The sequence below is a fragment of the Orbicella franksi genome, chromosome 2, assembly GCF_964199315.1.
Source record: "Orbicella franksi chromosome 2, jaOrbFran1.1, whole genome shotgun sequence".
NCBI classification, from domain to species: domain Eukaryota; kingdom Metazoa; phylum Cnidaria; class Anthozoa; order Scleractinia; family Merulinidae; genus Orbicella; species Orbicella franksi.
The window spans coordinates 16329284-16346490 of NC_138146.1; the positions used below are offsets into that span (position 1 = coordinate 16329284).

At 40.7% G+C, this 17207-nt stretch overlaps 1 protein-coding gene across 3 annotated transcripts in view; it reads left to right on the top strand.

Annotated features, from left to right (window-relative positions):
* LOC145478245 (fibroblast growth factor receptor 4-like) overlaps positions 1–17207 on the top strand; it is a 52081-nt gene that overhangs the window by 30725 nt on the left and 4149 nt on the right. For all 3 annotated transcript variants that reach the window (XM_081456189.1, XM_081456191.1, XM_081456190.1), the window contains 12 exons: positions 8279–8311; positions 8809–9105; positions 9753–10145; positions 11503–11849; positions 12135–12288; positions 13021–13131; positions 14004–14191; positions 14964–15086; positions 15436–15506; positions 16080–16120; positions 16262–16358; positions 16613–16718. In XM_081456189.1, coding sequence (XP_081312315.1) covers positions 8279–8311; positions 8809–9105; positions 9753–10145; positions 11503–11849; positions 12135–12288; positions 13021–13131; positions 14004–14191; positions 14964–15086; positions 15436–15506; positions 16080–16120; positions 16262–16358; positions 16613–16718 — 1961 coding nt within the window. The remainder of the gene's footprint in view (positions 1–8278; positions 8312–8808; positions 9106–9752; positions 10146–11502; positions 11850–12134; positions 12289–13020; positions 13132–14003; positions 14192–14963; positions 15087–15435; positions 15507–16079; positions 16121–16261; positions 16359–16612; positions 16719–17207) is intronic.

The following is a 17207-nucleotide window of genomic DNA, read 5'->3' on the forward strand; positions in this document are numbered from 1 at the left end:
CTTGTATTAGTTCATTTTAACAAATTTTACTGTCGTTGGGTGACTGAGCAGCTTAAACTGACCATATTACCACACCTTCAAGACCAAGAATGGACCAATCACGATGGCCAATGACTATCTATACAGTACCATGACTGGCAGATATCTCGCAGACAATTTATTCCAAACCAACAGACCCTTCGGCTTTAGAAACACTGCCAATGCAGGCAACGTCAAAAAGCTGTAAAGACTCGAGAGTGGTTCCTGTTTCCTGGTTCCTGGTTTGGGACACTAATTGCTTGTAGGAGCATTATGATAGGTCACCAGTGCGGTATGCCTACCAGAAAACCAGTAAACCGCAACATTTAATTAAGTGTTCTGTTCACAGTTTTGTTTGTTTGTTTGTTTGTTTGTTTGTTTGACTGCCTGCATGTATTTTTCCTCATTCCTGTAGAGGAATAACACAACTGCTGAGTGTTGTTGGGGTAAAAGTCTGTTGGTTTAGGAACTCTGTGAAGTGGACGATGGCCTCGTCTTATCATTATTCATTCTCGGTATTTGTACATTTTGCGGTCGAATACGAATGTAAATTTCCAAAATATCAACCCGGTGTCTGGTCATCCGGACGAAAAAGCACAAGTCCAAAAAAAAAAAAAAAATCACTAATTATAAGGAAAACGTGTGTTAAAAAAATGAAATTGAAATTGTAAAATGTAACAAGAAATCCTTCCTACGTGTTTACTCGATTGGCAGTGTTTTGAAATAGAATGAAAACTAAATAAAGCTGCTTATTCATTCAGTGCGATGTTTCTTTTGTCCCGTCAAGTAGCGGCAGTATTGTGATGACGTTAATTCATGTCGGACCATTAAGAGTAATTTAATGGTTCGCTTTAGTTACTGGTAAACGAGACAAAAAATTGAAGTTTAGCAATTTACTGACAGCATGAATTCGTATATTTTTCAGTTTGTTTGGGAACGGAAGTTTTGGCGTCAGTATATCAGAATGGCTTGTCTCGTGTTGACAACTAATGAATTGCTGTCAAAAGTAATTCTAGTGTCATCGGTTGTTCATTGAAGCGTGACATGTGTTAAATATTCCACGTTCTGTTTTGACGAGAACTTCGGTACAAACTCGTTTCATCGAAGTTTTCGAGTGGTACCAGGAACCCTACATTCTGGACACTTAGGAAAAAGTCCAGTTGAAACATCTGTGGCCTCGGAATCCGTAACTAAACGAACACATGAATGGGAAAGCGAATCGAACAGAACAATGTCGCGTGCACGCCAACATTAGGGAGCATGCTGAAATGAAATGACCGATCCTTCTCGTTAGAAGACGTTCATTTACGTCAAAAGACTACTGGTATAATTCCAGTTTTACACAAGGTAAGGTTCACAAATCCAGCCATGGTATACCGCTGTTGTTTGCTTCTTTGCCAATCGCTTGCGCTCATTACAAAGTCAAACGTCGTCTCCTTTATATTGAGCCAACCATCGAACACCGGATGTGTCAGAGGGCAGTTAGCCAGTGTCTAGTTGAATGTCGCATCGTCTCTTCTCTAGACGGGCCTATTTGCTGGCACTAGAAGAAACAGCCGTAAACAATCGATAGAAGGTATGCCTAGTTCTCTGCCTTTCCTAAACATCCTGATTATCGCTTTTTCCCGCCGCAGGAACGACGAAATTCTGACCGTGAAGAAGGCGCCCCGTCAGGACTCCCGACAGAAGACGCTCTCCGAGTACGTGAGCTAATGTTGGCTGGAGTTTCAGAGGACATTATAACGTTAGAAAATGGCCTTAGCTTTCTTTGGTCGTGATGGTATATTCAGCGTTTTCATTCTTCTCGGAATTGTTGGAATTTCAGCTCAACAATCTGGAGGTAGGTCCGCAAACAGGAACCGTACAATTTTGTCGAAGGTTGTTGGTTTCGTGGCGAGATCACGTAAATTTGTATACATTCAGATTGTGTATAGCTTTACAGCTGCTCTCATAGAGATGCTCGTTAGAATGGTCCGCTGATGACGAATAAACAAACTTATAGGAGTAAGGGATCGCACATACAACTTGTAATCAAACTCTTGCCAAAACTGGCCAGAATTTTGGAATTTGTAAAAAAATTGGCCGTTTAGGAAAATATGAATCGAAAATCTCGCCGTCGAGTTAGAATTTTTACATGCAACTGATTCAAAGTTTTTCGACTACACCATTTGTCTCAATTTTAACCATTCTATATCCCTTATTATATGTGAAGCTGGCCAGTCCTTCATTTTTGTTGACAGTTTGAGTATTTATTTAGAAAGCTAACACAAGTATTCCCAGCGAGGAATGTCATGTTCTTGTATTGGAAAGTGCGGGGTGCGCTGAGTGAAGCCATTTGAAATCATGCACTGTTTGGTTCGCCGGGGTAACTGAATACTATTGTTTAATTTATTTATTTACAACCCTTATTGATATATTTTTAAACCCGAACTATGAAATTAAAAAGCCCTAAAGAACATCCTGAGCGTAATTGAAAGTGAGTTTATACTGTAATTATCCAGAATGGTGCTGTTTTTAATTTCAATTTTTTTTACGTGCGGAGTTCGATCAACAAGCGTGATACATTTGTAAAGTAGCACAAGGAATTTAAATAGCTTTGTTTGATATTGGTTTTGGAATATGAAAAATTCCTCCTCGAGAATTACTGTTTTTGATATTTCCTTTACTGAAAAGCACCCCAAGGTTAATAGGAAGGTGTATTTTGAATAACCTAAGAATCTGCAGCTGATTTGAACAATTATATCATGTGTATTCAATACATGACCTCCGGTGAAACGGTGAATAGCGAATGTTTTCGAAATTCAGACGAGGTAAAAACGAAAATTGATGTGGTAATGTCCTTGACTAGCTTTTAATTCAGTTGCTCTTGTTACAGAAATGTTGACAAATTCAGCTTCGCGCTTGTCACTAGAACCGAAGGTTTTTTTTCCTTCTTAATTTCTGTTTCCGTGTCTTCAATGTAGATCATAAAGACGTGGAAGAAAACTTAATGTATTCAAAATTTCATCAGTCGGAGAAATAACCATCGCATATCAGCCCTTAGTGTTGACAGTTTTCTTTGAAACGATTCAGTATTAACTTTTTTTGCAAAACTGCGCGACTCCAATCGACTTGTATTTTCGTCAGCATAAAGTATCAAAACGTTTTGAAACACAGTGAACCTGTTTTTGATTGAAATTAAGCACCCTGGAACAACGCAATAGCAACACAAGACCGCCACAAAAAATCTCCCGGGCAATTTTCAATACCTTAGCTCTAGAAACGTTACCCAAAACCGAGTAATTGCGAAAAAACGAGCTCCTCCGCAGATCTGGTTTTCATTTGTATCCATTAAGTGGGGTTTCTTTCGAAAGGTATACCGTCCATTTCTATTTTTTTTTTTTTTTAATTGTGCTTTTTTAATTCTTCTGTCTGTAAGCGGATTGGAGAGTCGTTGATTAAATTGAAGTTCGAAAGTGCTCGATCAGGTTTACATTATTTCTGCACCTGTCGGTTTGCATTAAATGAGGGAGAATATTTTTTTGTTTAATTTCGTTTGATTGTCAGTCGGTGCGTCTGTTGACATTCAAATTGTAAACATTCTATACGTCTTTATTAAGGTGCCTATGGGCTTTTAGATGAAATGTTTGCATTGCCTGAATGTAGAGTTTCAGCTATGTGAAGTACCCTGCGTACTGAGATGTCAAATCTTTCATGGCCCAAATATTCTACAATGTGAAAATAGTATAAAAGTCAAATGAATGCACCAACGTGACCCAGAAGGGACGCTCGGATTTATAATAGGGACTAGTTACTTGGCAAAGGTAGTTGGAAGAAGAAAAAGACAAAGAGACACACAAAGAGAAGGAGAATTGCCATTGTGTTCTTAATTCTTCTCTACCTTACAAAAAAGGACAATGACATGGCGAGAACGAAATGGGATAATAGCTTTCTAGCCTTTCTGAATGGTCCACTACACAACAGAAAATCTTAAGGCTCTATGCTTCTGCCATTTTAGTAAGTTAAAATCGCGCCCAGAATGTTTCTACGTAGAGATCTAAAGATCCTTCTTTTTCAAAAAAGGCTTAAAAAAGTGGTTCACCGTGCTCGTTTTCGAGATAATGCGCTTTGAAGACCGTGCGTTTTTAGGAGCTGCGGCTTTCGTTATTTTGAGACCATCTTAGCTTACAACTATCAGCAATACAAAAAGCTACGTTAGTGAAATTTAGATCACATAAATGTACTCAATTCAACAGAACTAAGTACATTAAGTAAACTTTTGCTGCTGATATCGTTCTTTGAGGTAGAATAGGCCTTGAAAAAGATTATATTTTAGGCTTGCCTGTCCTCATTTGAGGAAAACGTCGATCGCACGAGAGCAGAAAAGGCGAAATATTTGAAACTTCTCACTTACAAATTTCTTTCATTTTGTTCTTTTTAAACGTCGCTTTTTACATGCACCGAATCTAATTGCTGAATCAAGTGCATGTAAAATGCGACGTTTAAATCAATTAAATGCGACATATTTCAATTAAATGCGAGTTCAGTCGAATATTCGACTGATCCAGTCGAATATACGACTGAAGTTCGACAGTTGATTTAAACGCCGCATTTTACATGTGCCGAATCTAATTCATAAACTATGTTAAATTATATTTTACCCATAACACAGTTTTGTGCTGCATGACATGCGCACAACAAGCTGAAGGGAATTTTTGGCGGCAGTTGCAGCAAGAGATGTGATGTATTATGTAGAAGGAAGGCTGTCGAAGATGCCAGTATGTGTAGTTCTTGCTTCGCTCCGATTGTGTAATGTAGTTATGCAAAACCAATTAAGCTTAAGTTTCGTCCTTCAATCAAAAACCGCTCTGTGTTACATGACATGCGGAGTAGGAAAGCAATATGGCGACTGTTGAGTATAATAGTGTGTGCGGTGGTTCTTACTTCTCTTCAGCAAAGTTATGTAGAAGATGGAGAACGAAGTCTATGAACTTGAATTTGAACAGGAGAGTGAAACGAAAATCAGAGTTTAAGAGGCAATGCACTGCCATCTGCATTATAAATCGCCCCATTCTGTTTGCTCGAATGGTGTTTGAAAGGTATGAATGATCTTAACGCAAAATGTGCTTCTTATCATTGTCAGCCGCATTGGTGGGAAACTTGGAGCGGTGTCAGCTGGGAATGAACACGTCGCTCGCGCTCAGCAATTTTATTCGGCAAAAAATGCGACGTTTAAATCAAATCAGCCGAACTTATTCATTCAAGTCGACTAAAACTAGTATTTGATTCGGCGCATGTAAAATGCGACGTTTAAACCGGGCCTTAGAGAGTAAACTGCAGGTGAAGTTAACGCAACCGGTACCAAGCTTCCTAATTTGGCCCCCCGAAAAAATTCTTTAGGGGCGAATGACGTCATCTCCATGTTCGTCCATGTACTTTCTTTCGGGTGTTGTGCAATATTGCGGACTCTAGCGGATAAGTTGTTAGTTTGAAGTTAGTGTTAACGGCTCTTATTAACCTTACAGACTTGCAGCTGTCTTCACGAAATGTGTACGACTTTTCGTATGAACACAAAGCTGTAGTTTGACTGGTTGTTGTTTACCCTCTTCTCTTCGACCAAAACCAACGCTGCTTTCTGCTGAATATATCAACGAAGGATATGTGTAGTTTTACTTGGCTGGCCTAGATTTCTGTGCGCAAAATGTGCAACATAAACCCAGCGAAAGTGTTTACATAGGAAAAGAGTTCAACTCCCACAGGATTGCTTTGGTTCACCAACATGTCAGTCCGTCTCCGTCTCATTGTTTCGGAAATGAAAATGCTCAATAGCTGTTCCCCCAAAGCCAAGGCGATTCAAAGTCGTGTTCGTAAACAGAATAATTGTCCTAGTGTTGGTAATAAAGCACGTCGTCTCGCATACCGACGGAACAGGCAACGTTTGTGTCGATTTACACGGTCCGGAATCGCATGAGTTCCGGTCAGTATAAAACATGGACTGCGGACTGCGGTCTGCGGTCTGCGGTCTGCGGACTTCGGACTTCGAACTTCGGACGTCGGACTTCGGACTGTGTCTAAAACACGGACTGAGGTATGAAATGCGGACTAAGCATTACGGACTGGGTATAAAACACGGACTCAGGTATAAAACGCGGACTGCGGACTAAATGCGGCCTGCAGACTACAGTCCGTGTATTATACTGACCGGTCGTGACTAATATTACGTAATACATGTATAAACGAAAACGAACCCACTCGTATGCACGTGCATACGATCAATTCATTTGTTTTCGCCCCTGCTGGAGGGAGGCCAATTTCACGTCTACTTAACAGCTCAGGCACAAAATGCTGTTCCGAGAATTTTTGCTTTTTTAACATACCAAACCTACCAATACTCGAACGCATCCTTTGATCTACGATTACTACTAGTTTACCGAAATATTCCGTTTGGATGAAATTTTCCCAAAATGTCACATGGCTACCAAAGGATGAAGAAACCCGTTCATCTATTAGTAAATGTCAATATCAGCTTCCATTTTTAAGAAAACGGCGTCATTTCTCTGCTGACAGTTCAATTTTGACCTGTTCTCAACTGTATTAGGTAACCCGGACAATCAATTGGTCTGTTTTGTACGTCTCGTATCAGACGAATAATGATATGTCTGTTTGATGCGTCATCCAGATACACTAAGTTGTTAAGTCGTCTGCCGTCGACTTGTTTTCAATATCATGTATAAAGTTAAAGTCTGTGTATAAGCCAAGTGGCTTATCAGGCCGGATCTTATCCCGGTTAATCCTGTAGCATGAAACGACTTGAAGTATTTCTACTCCCCCCTGGATGAGATGTTAGTCTATCGCAGGGTTACCCCCAGCATTAAATTCGCTCGTACCCATTTATACACCGGGGTGGAGAGAGGCACTGTGAAAGTGAAGTGTCTTGCCCCATAACACAACACGATGTCCCCAGCCAGTATGACGTGTAGCAAGACTTATTTTAAATCTTCTTGCCTTGATTTCCAGTTCCTCCTCAAGTGAAAAATTCTTCTCCTCCAAGGGTCGTCAAACCCGTTGGTGAAGAAGAAGTCAAACTGGTCTGTAACGTGAGAGATGCTCAGAACTACACGTGGTATAAAAACGGTAAAGCCATTCTTCAATCGTCCGGACGTTACACAGTAAGGAGTAAGAGATTTCTACGAATAACCGGCCGCGTTCAAAAATCCGACAGTGGAGTGTTTGTTTGCGTGGCAGCGAACAGTTATGGAAGTGCAAACTGCACCATAAGATTGATAGTTGAAGGTATAACTTTTTTTTTATCTAAGTGGCCGCAAACTTATTTACTAAAGGTATTTATACCATGCCATAAAAAAATACAACCAATCAGAGTGCAGGAAAGCAGTTGTATACTCGACGGTATTACGCCCAACCTTTCCATCGTGCGTCGCGCGTATATCGCATGTGTTGTGCTGGTCACTGTATTTTTCCATGGCATGGTAAACCGTATAAAACAGTTATGCAGTGATTTCTCGTGGCCCACCATGGAACATCCAACTTGTTCCCAATATTTTCTTGGTATACACACTCACATAAAGGTTCGTGTGAGAAAATACAAGTGACCCATGGGATATTTCATGCTATACTACTCAAAAGTGTTGCATAACTAGTATGAACAGGCCTTACATTGTTTCTATTTTTAAGCATACAAAGTCTCCATACAAATCTCTATAAATTTGGGTAAAAAATTTCTCCGCATATCTCGCATAAGAAAAATTGCTGTGACCAGAATTTTGGCGAGAGTCTTTGCATATTTACCTTCTTTCATTTCCCAGATTCTGGACTTTATCTATTGACCGGTTTTGATTTTTATTTTGATCTACTTTGAATTACGTGACACTGAAAACCAGCAATTGTTCATTGCTTTACCCCCCTCCCGTTCCTTCCAACAGCAACAACAACAACAACTTTTATTATGACTAGCATATTTACAATTTTGCAGAGCAAGTAAAAATTATCAATCTATCAGTTATCCAATCTATCATCCCGCCCTGTAATTTTTTTCCTTTCCCAAGAAGTTTGAGAAAATAGTTTTTGCGTAAACTTACTCTCTGAACAGGACCGTAGCTGCTAACAGGGGGGAACCGAGGCACTTGCTTGGGTAAAGAAAAACATGTATGTGTTCTAGGTTTCTTTATGAGGCTAATGACCAAATGACGAGAACTCTTCCGCGATAGTATTTGATGATTAGTATATCTAACACGCTCATTTTGTTGATTTTCTCTTTATTTAGACCCAACAGTTTCACCTACGAACATTACAGGAGGTACAGCTTATTATTACATCCTCAGATTTAATTACAAATCTTTTATTTTCCATCACGGTCCAGTTGTTCGGAAGCCGATTAGCGCTAACCCAGGGTGACATGTTTATCCGGGTTTCTTTTTCCTTTGTTCAAAAGCATTTTCTCCGATCATCAAATTCAAGACAAAGAATAAACTGAATTTGCTATTTAGGTCATGAATAAACAAGACGAAGGACTTTCTGAAAGTCTATAACTAGTTGTACTTGATTAAAGAGAAGGAATTCTAATAATATCGCTTCTTTTTGGAATCTACATGTGGTGTTCTGAAAGAGTGGGAGAAATGCGTTATTCCCAAATGTGATTTAAGCATACATTTTGTTGCACATGTCCTGAATGTCCCGTATTACCAGCATCTGTGATGACTTTCAACATAAAATGAAAACCGCTCTAAATAAGAAATCTACTCTGTTCTATGCTTCTGTGAAGTTAAAAACGCTGTTTACTTGTCAACTTTACAGAAAAGCCACAATTCCTTTATCCAACGAAAATGGAGGCGATAAAATCGGCTTATAAGGAAGGCGACAAGTTTACACTGACGTGCGAGGCCAAAGGTGTCCCAGCTCCGGTAGTCACGTGGTACAAGGATGACAAGGTGTTTCAAGGAAGACACAGAGCCGGCGAGTTTATAGCAACAAAGCAATACGACTACGTTATTAACTTCTTTGGAGTGGATATCGCTGATGAGGGGAATTACACATGCATCGTATCGAACATGTATGGCCGATTAACATATTCGTACAACTTTGACGTAATTGGTAAGTAGCACGGAACGTTGTTCTCTTTTCACTTTATAGAAGCGCAGTTTAAAAAATTCACTGTATAGAAGAAATCATGTAACCTGCGACCAGGCGTTCTTTTATTCTAATCTTCCGCTGCCGCGAAGAAAATTGAAACGCCTGAAGGTAAGTGTTTTGCGTCGTTCTGTGATTGGCTCAAAAGCCTCGCATGACACTCTTTGTAGCCAATCATTGAGGGGAAGCATGCTGTTTGTTTTTTGTTTGTTTTGGTCAGGCTGTTGATTAGGAGAAAACCAACATCAATCCTGATTGAATGAGACGTTAGCACGTTTTTCCGCGTTAGCCTTTGTTGCCCACTACAGAGATCAGGTTTTAGTAATCAGTAGAATCGTGATGAAAGCGAGTTATATACTGACAATATTCCCAGATTTTCATTGTTTGTATTTGCGATTCATCTGTAAAATGATTGTTGTATTGTAATCTTTAAATTTGTAAATAAGTAAGAATCTCCAAAACATTGTGTGACGTTTGCGTGACACGTGCGTGACCCAGCACCTTTAGACAGTGCTACAAGGTAGTTATCAATCAATGTACGTGAATGTCATTACAGTCGAAGTCTTTGGCGAAGAAGCTATGCCTTTACACTGCCTTTTTTTCTCCTAAAGAGAAAATCCGCAGCGTTCCTCACATATTTATCATATGGGAACAGGAAGAACCTGTCTATGCTGGTAGCAACCTTGAACTGCACTGTATTGTACTCACAAAGGATCCCGATACTAGATATCGTTGGTATTACCGTGATTCTGACGTCCCGGATGACAAGAAGTTAGGCACTCTCATAAACCAGAGCCTGTACGAACTAACGCAGCGTCAAAACGGCGACCAAAATGGCCAAAATGGCCAACGTTGGCCAAAATGGGAGCTAAAACTGAAGTTGAAAAACGTGTCTGCGGCTGATTCCGGACAGTATGCATGTCAAGCTGAAAACGTTGTTGGTAATGATACACGGTTCACCCACCTCAATGTCACAATCAGACCCATTACCCCGTCAGCAACAGGTATGTAAAGGAAAGTGTTTGACCGACGAGAATAAGCAATACTTTAGCCATAGTGCTCTACCGTAAGATCTCCTCGACGCAGTCCAATAGAAATCAATGCCAGCGGCTAACCTGTGAAATGCCGGACAGGTTGAGATGAGCCGGTCATGAAAACGCTGGCCGATCTCAGTACGTCAATAACTCATTAAGCGTGCGCAATTTACAACATTCACCAAGAGATTTTTTAAACTGTTCAAATAGAATTCTTATTTGTTGACTAAGGTCGGACTAAACTAAGAAATATTTGAGTCGATGACATTTCCCACCGACTTTGCAACCAAATGTCCATCCAACCAAATGTTTTTCTTCTGGACTTAGTACTAAGTCAATAAGCTAGGGTTTAGGAAAACCCCGCCTTACGAGCAGCTTAAGAAAGCTCAGTCGTTGACTTAACGTAAGTATTCTTGCGGATAAAGGACTGTGCAACAATTACCAGGAGGGGGGCTGTAAAACCAGAAAGGGGGGGCGCACACCAAGTAAACTCATACCCTAAAGGAAAGGGGAGTAACGGTTACATGTAAACGTCTCTTTGAAAAGTAGGGTGGTGGTATCTCATTTTCTTATGGGCAAGATGACTTAAAGATTCGAATACCACTTATGTCTGACTAACAATGATACTCATTTATTTCTTGAACTGTCTATAAAAGACAGGAATTGCACCGAGCTAAAATGCACTCCGGTTAGCCTAAACACCACTTTGGTTAGCCTAACCAACACCGCAGGTAGCCTATATGGCAACATTGTTTGCCGGAGAAGCGCTCTGGTTAGCCTCCAGTGGTTTTGAGTCAGCGTTAGCTAAAATTAGAGCTTACTTGGGAATGGTTACTTGTAGGTCTTTGATAGGGTTGCAGTTCCCGTATTTAGCTGCATGTTTAACTGAATGTATTTAGCGGCCAGTTTTTCGTGACGTTTTTGTTGACTAGTTTCCTATACAATTTATATATTGAAGATTGTCAGAATTGCGATGATTAGGGACGCGAGAGCAGTGTAAGGGAATCTGCAGGATTTAGCAGATTGATTGATGATCGATCCATTGATTGATTGATTGATTGATTGATTGATTGATTGATTGATTTGGCTAACTGGCTGATGATTGGTTAATTGAATGATTGATGATTAATTGATTGATTGATTAGACTGACTAATGATTGATTGATTGTTTTGAATGACCTATGACTGATTGAATGACTGACCGACCGACCGACCGACCGACCGACCGATCGATCGACCGATCGATCGATCCATTTATTAATTCGCAGTTTTGAATAGATAAAGTGTCTGTCTCTATTTAACAAGTTTGTTTTCATATTTTTCTCAGGTGCGCCAGTGATCACCACTCTGGTAGATACGCGTACCCCTGCCTCAAAACATGCGCAGTCAGATCCACCTTTATTAACACCGCTGGAGATCGGCCTGTTTGTCGCGGGCGCCGTCATCATGATAGTGTTGATCGTCGCTGTCCTTTGCGTCTGTATACACATGAAGAAACGTAGGAAGAGTATGAAGCTACCGGACGCTAAATACGACGTTGCTAGGGAAAGTGTTGTCATTGAACCACAAAGTTTCTCCCGAAGGACGGCATCTATGTCCTCGACTGGATCAGCGGCAGCTTTGTTCATGCGACAGAGGAGTATTCGTGGTCGCCTGGAGTCGAGGCTAACACAGGTAAGGACTGGTGATGAACAATTTAAATAGCTCATAGGTAACGCTGTGGTGTTTTGGGTTAAAGGATGAGTTAAAGGACGAGTTTGGAATGGGTGTTTAAATTAGAATAATTCCATTGAATGGTGTAAAATTAGAACTTGAATGTTAATCATGTGACGGACCGTAGAAAATGCTGCAAGTGCACGTGAAAGAAGGAACCGATCAGATATTTAAGCAAACACCAACAAGTCAAACATGTTTATGATTGTTATCTTGCCTGTCTCACACTCATGTGACTCTCTTTAGGTGTCGGAAATCGAGGTGCCGTATGACGAGGCTTGGGAGCTGGATAGAAGCCAGTTGGTTTTCTCTGAGATACTGGGCGAGGGAGCGTTTGGCCGAGTTCTTAAAGCAGAAGCTCTTGGTCTGGGTTTCACGGTAGCTGTCAAGATGCTAAAAGGTGAATAAAGTGACCAGTAGACCTGGTAATCTGGCATTCCCTTCCGCTAATTCTCAACCGACTAACTGAGGGACTAACTCTTTCCCGGGATCTTACTCAGAATAAGCGCTCGCCGAGGAGAGAACCATCTTAGTTTCCAAGACTACACGTGGTTTCAAAACAGATCCATTTTAGTTTTGTTACATGGTTGCTTATCGTCGTCATATCTTTAGTTTCTGAGTTTACGCTCATTTCCCTTCTTTCCTTTTTCCTCTACATGTATGCATTTTCCTTTCAACATGGTACGACCACTTAGCTAAGAGTAACTTGTTGTATTTAAAGGCATTAATTACAGTAACGGAATTTCCGCGTTATACAGGTCTGGATTTAGTTCTTATCAAAGACTGGGTGAGAGCACGATCCGGCAAGGCTTTGAAACACGACCGAAGAAATACCATACCCCTCGTTACTTTAAGAGTCTTGTTCAATTCAAAGATTCCTTTTTAAACTTCATCAGTGTTACCCGTAGAATGTAAAGGTGCCTTCACGTTCGTGATTCACAAAGATGGCCTTCGCCACTATTTCCTTCTGAAGCAAGGTAATTTCAAGTAATAGGGCTTCTTCGAGATCCAAATCCAAGATGGCGGTTACTTCGCTAGTTAGTGTTACTGTCTTGAAATGAAAGTACTCATTTGAGGTTAAGCACACGATCATGCTATCAATTTCATTGTAACTTATCGTTGCAATTTGCAGAGGATGCAACAGATCAAGAATTAATGGATTTGGTGTCAGAGATGAAGGTGATGAAAACAATAGGAAAACACAAGAACATCATTAATTTATTGGGAGTCTGCACTCAGGAAGGTAATGTTCCTCCATCTCTTGCGATACAAGGTTCCTTTGCACCATTTACGGGGTATATAGATTTCTTTGGTTGTCTTTTATTCGTTAATTAAGCCCGCACCATTTTGAATGTCTGGAACCGAAACACCTTTGGAAAATGGACAGGTACATGTGACTGGAAGTTCTGAACATTGCTCAGTCCCAGACCTTGCATTACAGACTCCGAATGAAACAAGATAGATGCGGCTTGGCAAACAAAAACAAACAAAATACATAGCACAAAATACACGATACAAAACAGTACCGACTTTACCTTAAAAAGAAGCAGCGTGGAGGGGTTAGGAATTGTAGTTCTAAGCAGGTTTCCGTAGGCAATAGACAAGTTTGACTTGTCGGAATAGGAGGTACTGATGAAAGCTAGTGTTGGTGGGCGAATTATGTTATAGTTTTCACCTCACGTTAGCTATGGCTGGGGCGGATCTAGGGGGGGGGGTGGGTTCGGGGGATTCGGTCGAACCCGGTCGAACCCCCTTACTTAAAAAAGAAAATTGAGACGTTATAACTAGCTGACTTGGCCTCAAAATGCCGGAAATCCCTTTTATCCGAGGACATCAATTTTAATAATTTTCTGCGTGAGGATGCTCCAAGAGCCCCAACAGAGGACCTCCTTCGGCAGTCCGTACCTCGAACCCTCTTCTCTAAAATCCTCTATCCGCCTCAGTTAGGTATTTAGTAAAACTTTGAAACCTGCACTTCAGTAATAATGATAATTGCGAAAATTATCACTCTCGGGCATACAGCTTTTCATTTTAGTTTTCTCTTGCTGGTGAATTTGGAAAGGAAAACCTGCCCTTTTTTCCAGGCTTTGTGTCATTCTTGCCTCTTGTTTTCAGGCCCCTTGTTTGTTGTGGTAGAATACGCGGCCCTTGGCAACCTGCGTCAGTTCCTACAAGAAAGAAGACCTGGGTTAGAATATCATGATGATGTTGATGCCCAGTCTCCGAAGCAACTCACTGTTCAAGATCTGCTATCTTTCTGTTATCAAGTAGCAAAGGGAATGGAATTCCTCTCATCAAGGAAGGTAAATACTTCACTTATTCAACACTGTGCAAATCCTTTCAATGTATATGCGAGTTACAGTGTCTCTCTTATTTATACTCCCCTGCCTGCACTCGGTAACAAGAGCCGTCTCTGGCAAACCTTCGTTGAAGCACTAGTAAATTTCCGATTTTTATCGCCCAGTCTAACGGTAGCAAAAGTGTTCAAAGCTACTTTGCAAATTGTCACGTGTGCGAACGAAGACGTATTTCCGGCTACAAGCGCCAACCGGAAATACGTCTGTGTTCACAGGCTACGTCATCATGGACTGATCAGTAGCTTAGCTGCGTCGGAGAAGAAGCTGTGAGCTCGATCCGGTTGAGAAGACCGCAATTTGTCAAGTTTATAACAGCAAAAATAGAGTTGGAAAGAGGAGGAAAAAAAAGGCAGATAGCTGGGAACCCTATGAAGAAACCAGCCGGTTTATGGTTTCTTTTGATTACATAGATTGATTTAACCTTGAATTTAATACGTTAGACCTTTGTGTAAAATCTTGATCGATCGCATTGGTAAATAAGGTCCGTTTATTATTAGGTAATTTAATATAGGAAGTAATTGTACTTTTATAACTTCACAAAAAAGAAGAAGTGAAGGAGACTTTATACATACTCTACCAGACCAAATCCCTGAGAAATGACTGTTTCTGCTAGTTCTTAACTTGGAACTTCTGGGAGAATGTGGGAAGAGTTATGAGAGTATACTTTGCAGAATTATTAGCTAGAGAAATGATGTCTATTATATCTGTTATTCGACAGTGCATTCATCGAGATCTGGCAGCTCGAAATATTCTGGTGGCTAAAGATAGGGTCATGAAGATTGCTGATTTCGGTCTTGCAAGGAACGTGCATGAAGACGATTATTACAGAAAAACAACAGACGTAAGTAAAATAACACATTTATTAATCAGAATAATGTGAAAATAATTCCCCCGTCGCAGCCAAGTGATCTGAGGTGAAAATAGACGAACTTTCCTTTTGAGGATAGGATGCTAGTCTATTACCGTTAAACCCACCCCCCACCCCCACCGTTTTATTTATACACCCAAGTGGAGAGGTCAAGGGGCTCTGTGAGAGCAGAGTGTCTTGCGCAAGAACATAACAAAATAACCCTGACTAGGATGGGATTCAGTCCTCTGGATTTGGTGTTAAACCATGACCGGAAAGCAGCTCCTGGTTTTGAGATTTCATGTTTCATAGCTCTCTTGTTTTTCCTCTCTCCTTTGCTCAGGGAAGACTTCCAGTGAAGTGGATGGCGCTTGAGGCATTGATTGACAGAGTCTACACCACCCAAAGTGACGTGTGAGTGTAGGGTGCCGTGTTGTATGATTCCCTCTATATCTCCCGTTGTGTTGTCCAATCAAACTGTTTTATATGCATTTCTGATGCACATCAGGAGCAGTTCAGTGCTTGATGTAATATATCAAACACGAGAGACTGTGTTTTATTGGGATATCCAAGCACCGAGAAGAGAGTTGAAAATACGACGCGTAGCGCAGAGTATTTTTGACGAAATTCGAGGTGTTTGGATAGCCGATGAAACACTGTCTCGAGTGTTTGATATGTCTTCTCAATCGAAACAGAATAAACTCGTCAAAATTTATGCTAATTACGACCGGGTATCCAAACCTCCTTCACGGTTGTGATTTTCTTTGGTTTACCTTGATGAATTATTAATGAGTTTGAGACATATTAATCCCGAGCCTTAGGTTTTTGGAAATGTTCATTATGATAAGTGAAGAACCCTTATACGAGATGGTTTTACTGAGAGATTGTCTCTCCCAATTAACGCTCTTGAATCCGCCCTGTATCTTGAACACACTTCCTTCTTTCTTTGGATATTTTTAACTTTGCTATTTCCTTTTGTTTATTTAGGTGGTCGTTTGGAGTGTTGACGTGGGAAATTGTAACATTTGGTGAGTGACCAGTATATTTATTTTTATGGTTAAAAAGGTCATGCAACATGTTCTACCAATATTGCCATTGTGCTGGTGTCAGTTTAAACGTCAATACGTTTCGTGGAGTGATCTTTCATTACCCTCTTTTATGATTTTAAGGTGGCTCTCCATATCCCGGCATACCAGTGGAAAATCTCTATGGGCTGCTCAAGTCCGGTTATAGGATGAAACGACCAATCAATTGCGACAGAGAATTGTAAGTTACATTACTATCCCCCAGTGGCTGGTTAAACTTTCTTTGAAAACAACTTACAAAATGATAGGCTGGATATGACAGTGAACGTGTTGGCGAAATGTACTGATGATGTGGAGTGAAGTTGCTTTCTGCAGGAGTGATTCGAGAGCAGGGTCGGCATCGCGACCTCTCGCCTCATTGTGTTACAGTGCGTATGGAAGTTTGCTTTTTTCAAACAATTGATTTCTCATTTTGTTGCAATTTGATTACCGTAGGTATCAGCTCATGCTAAACTGCTGGAGTGAGTTTGCCGACAAAAGACCAACTTTTCCGGATCTTGTGGGAGAATTCGATCGTATGATAACGATGCTTTCAGACAAGGTAAACGTTATTGTTAGAAGAAGAATGATTAGGGACTTTTTTTAAGCCTGAAGCTTTCGAGGAATTTTAGCTCGAGTTGTCAAGCTGTCACACTTCTTCGACTTCTGCATAGGCAGCATTTATACGTCTTACCTACACTAGTTACTCTAAATCTCAAAATACGTTCAGTGTTCTGTGACATTTTATAAAGGTCAGTACACATCAGGAGACATATTGCGGGGACATGTTGCAGTGGACGTTTTCTTCGTGTAACATGCCCGATTTTTCAAGAAGCGTTCTCGTCCCCGCAACCTGTTGCATGCAACTCAGCTGGGTTGAATTTCTTGCGTCCTGAAGCAGGGACAATGTCAATGTGGCATACTGTACACTGTAGACTGCTCTTCAGTACAAACTGTCGCTGCTACAACATAGAAATGAACCAATATCCGCTTTGTGTGCACCTGCTCGCGTACTGACTGCACAGTCCCTACAACATGCTTCCTATGCGTA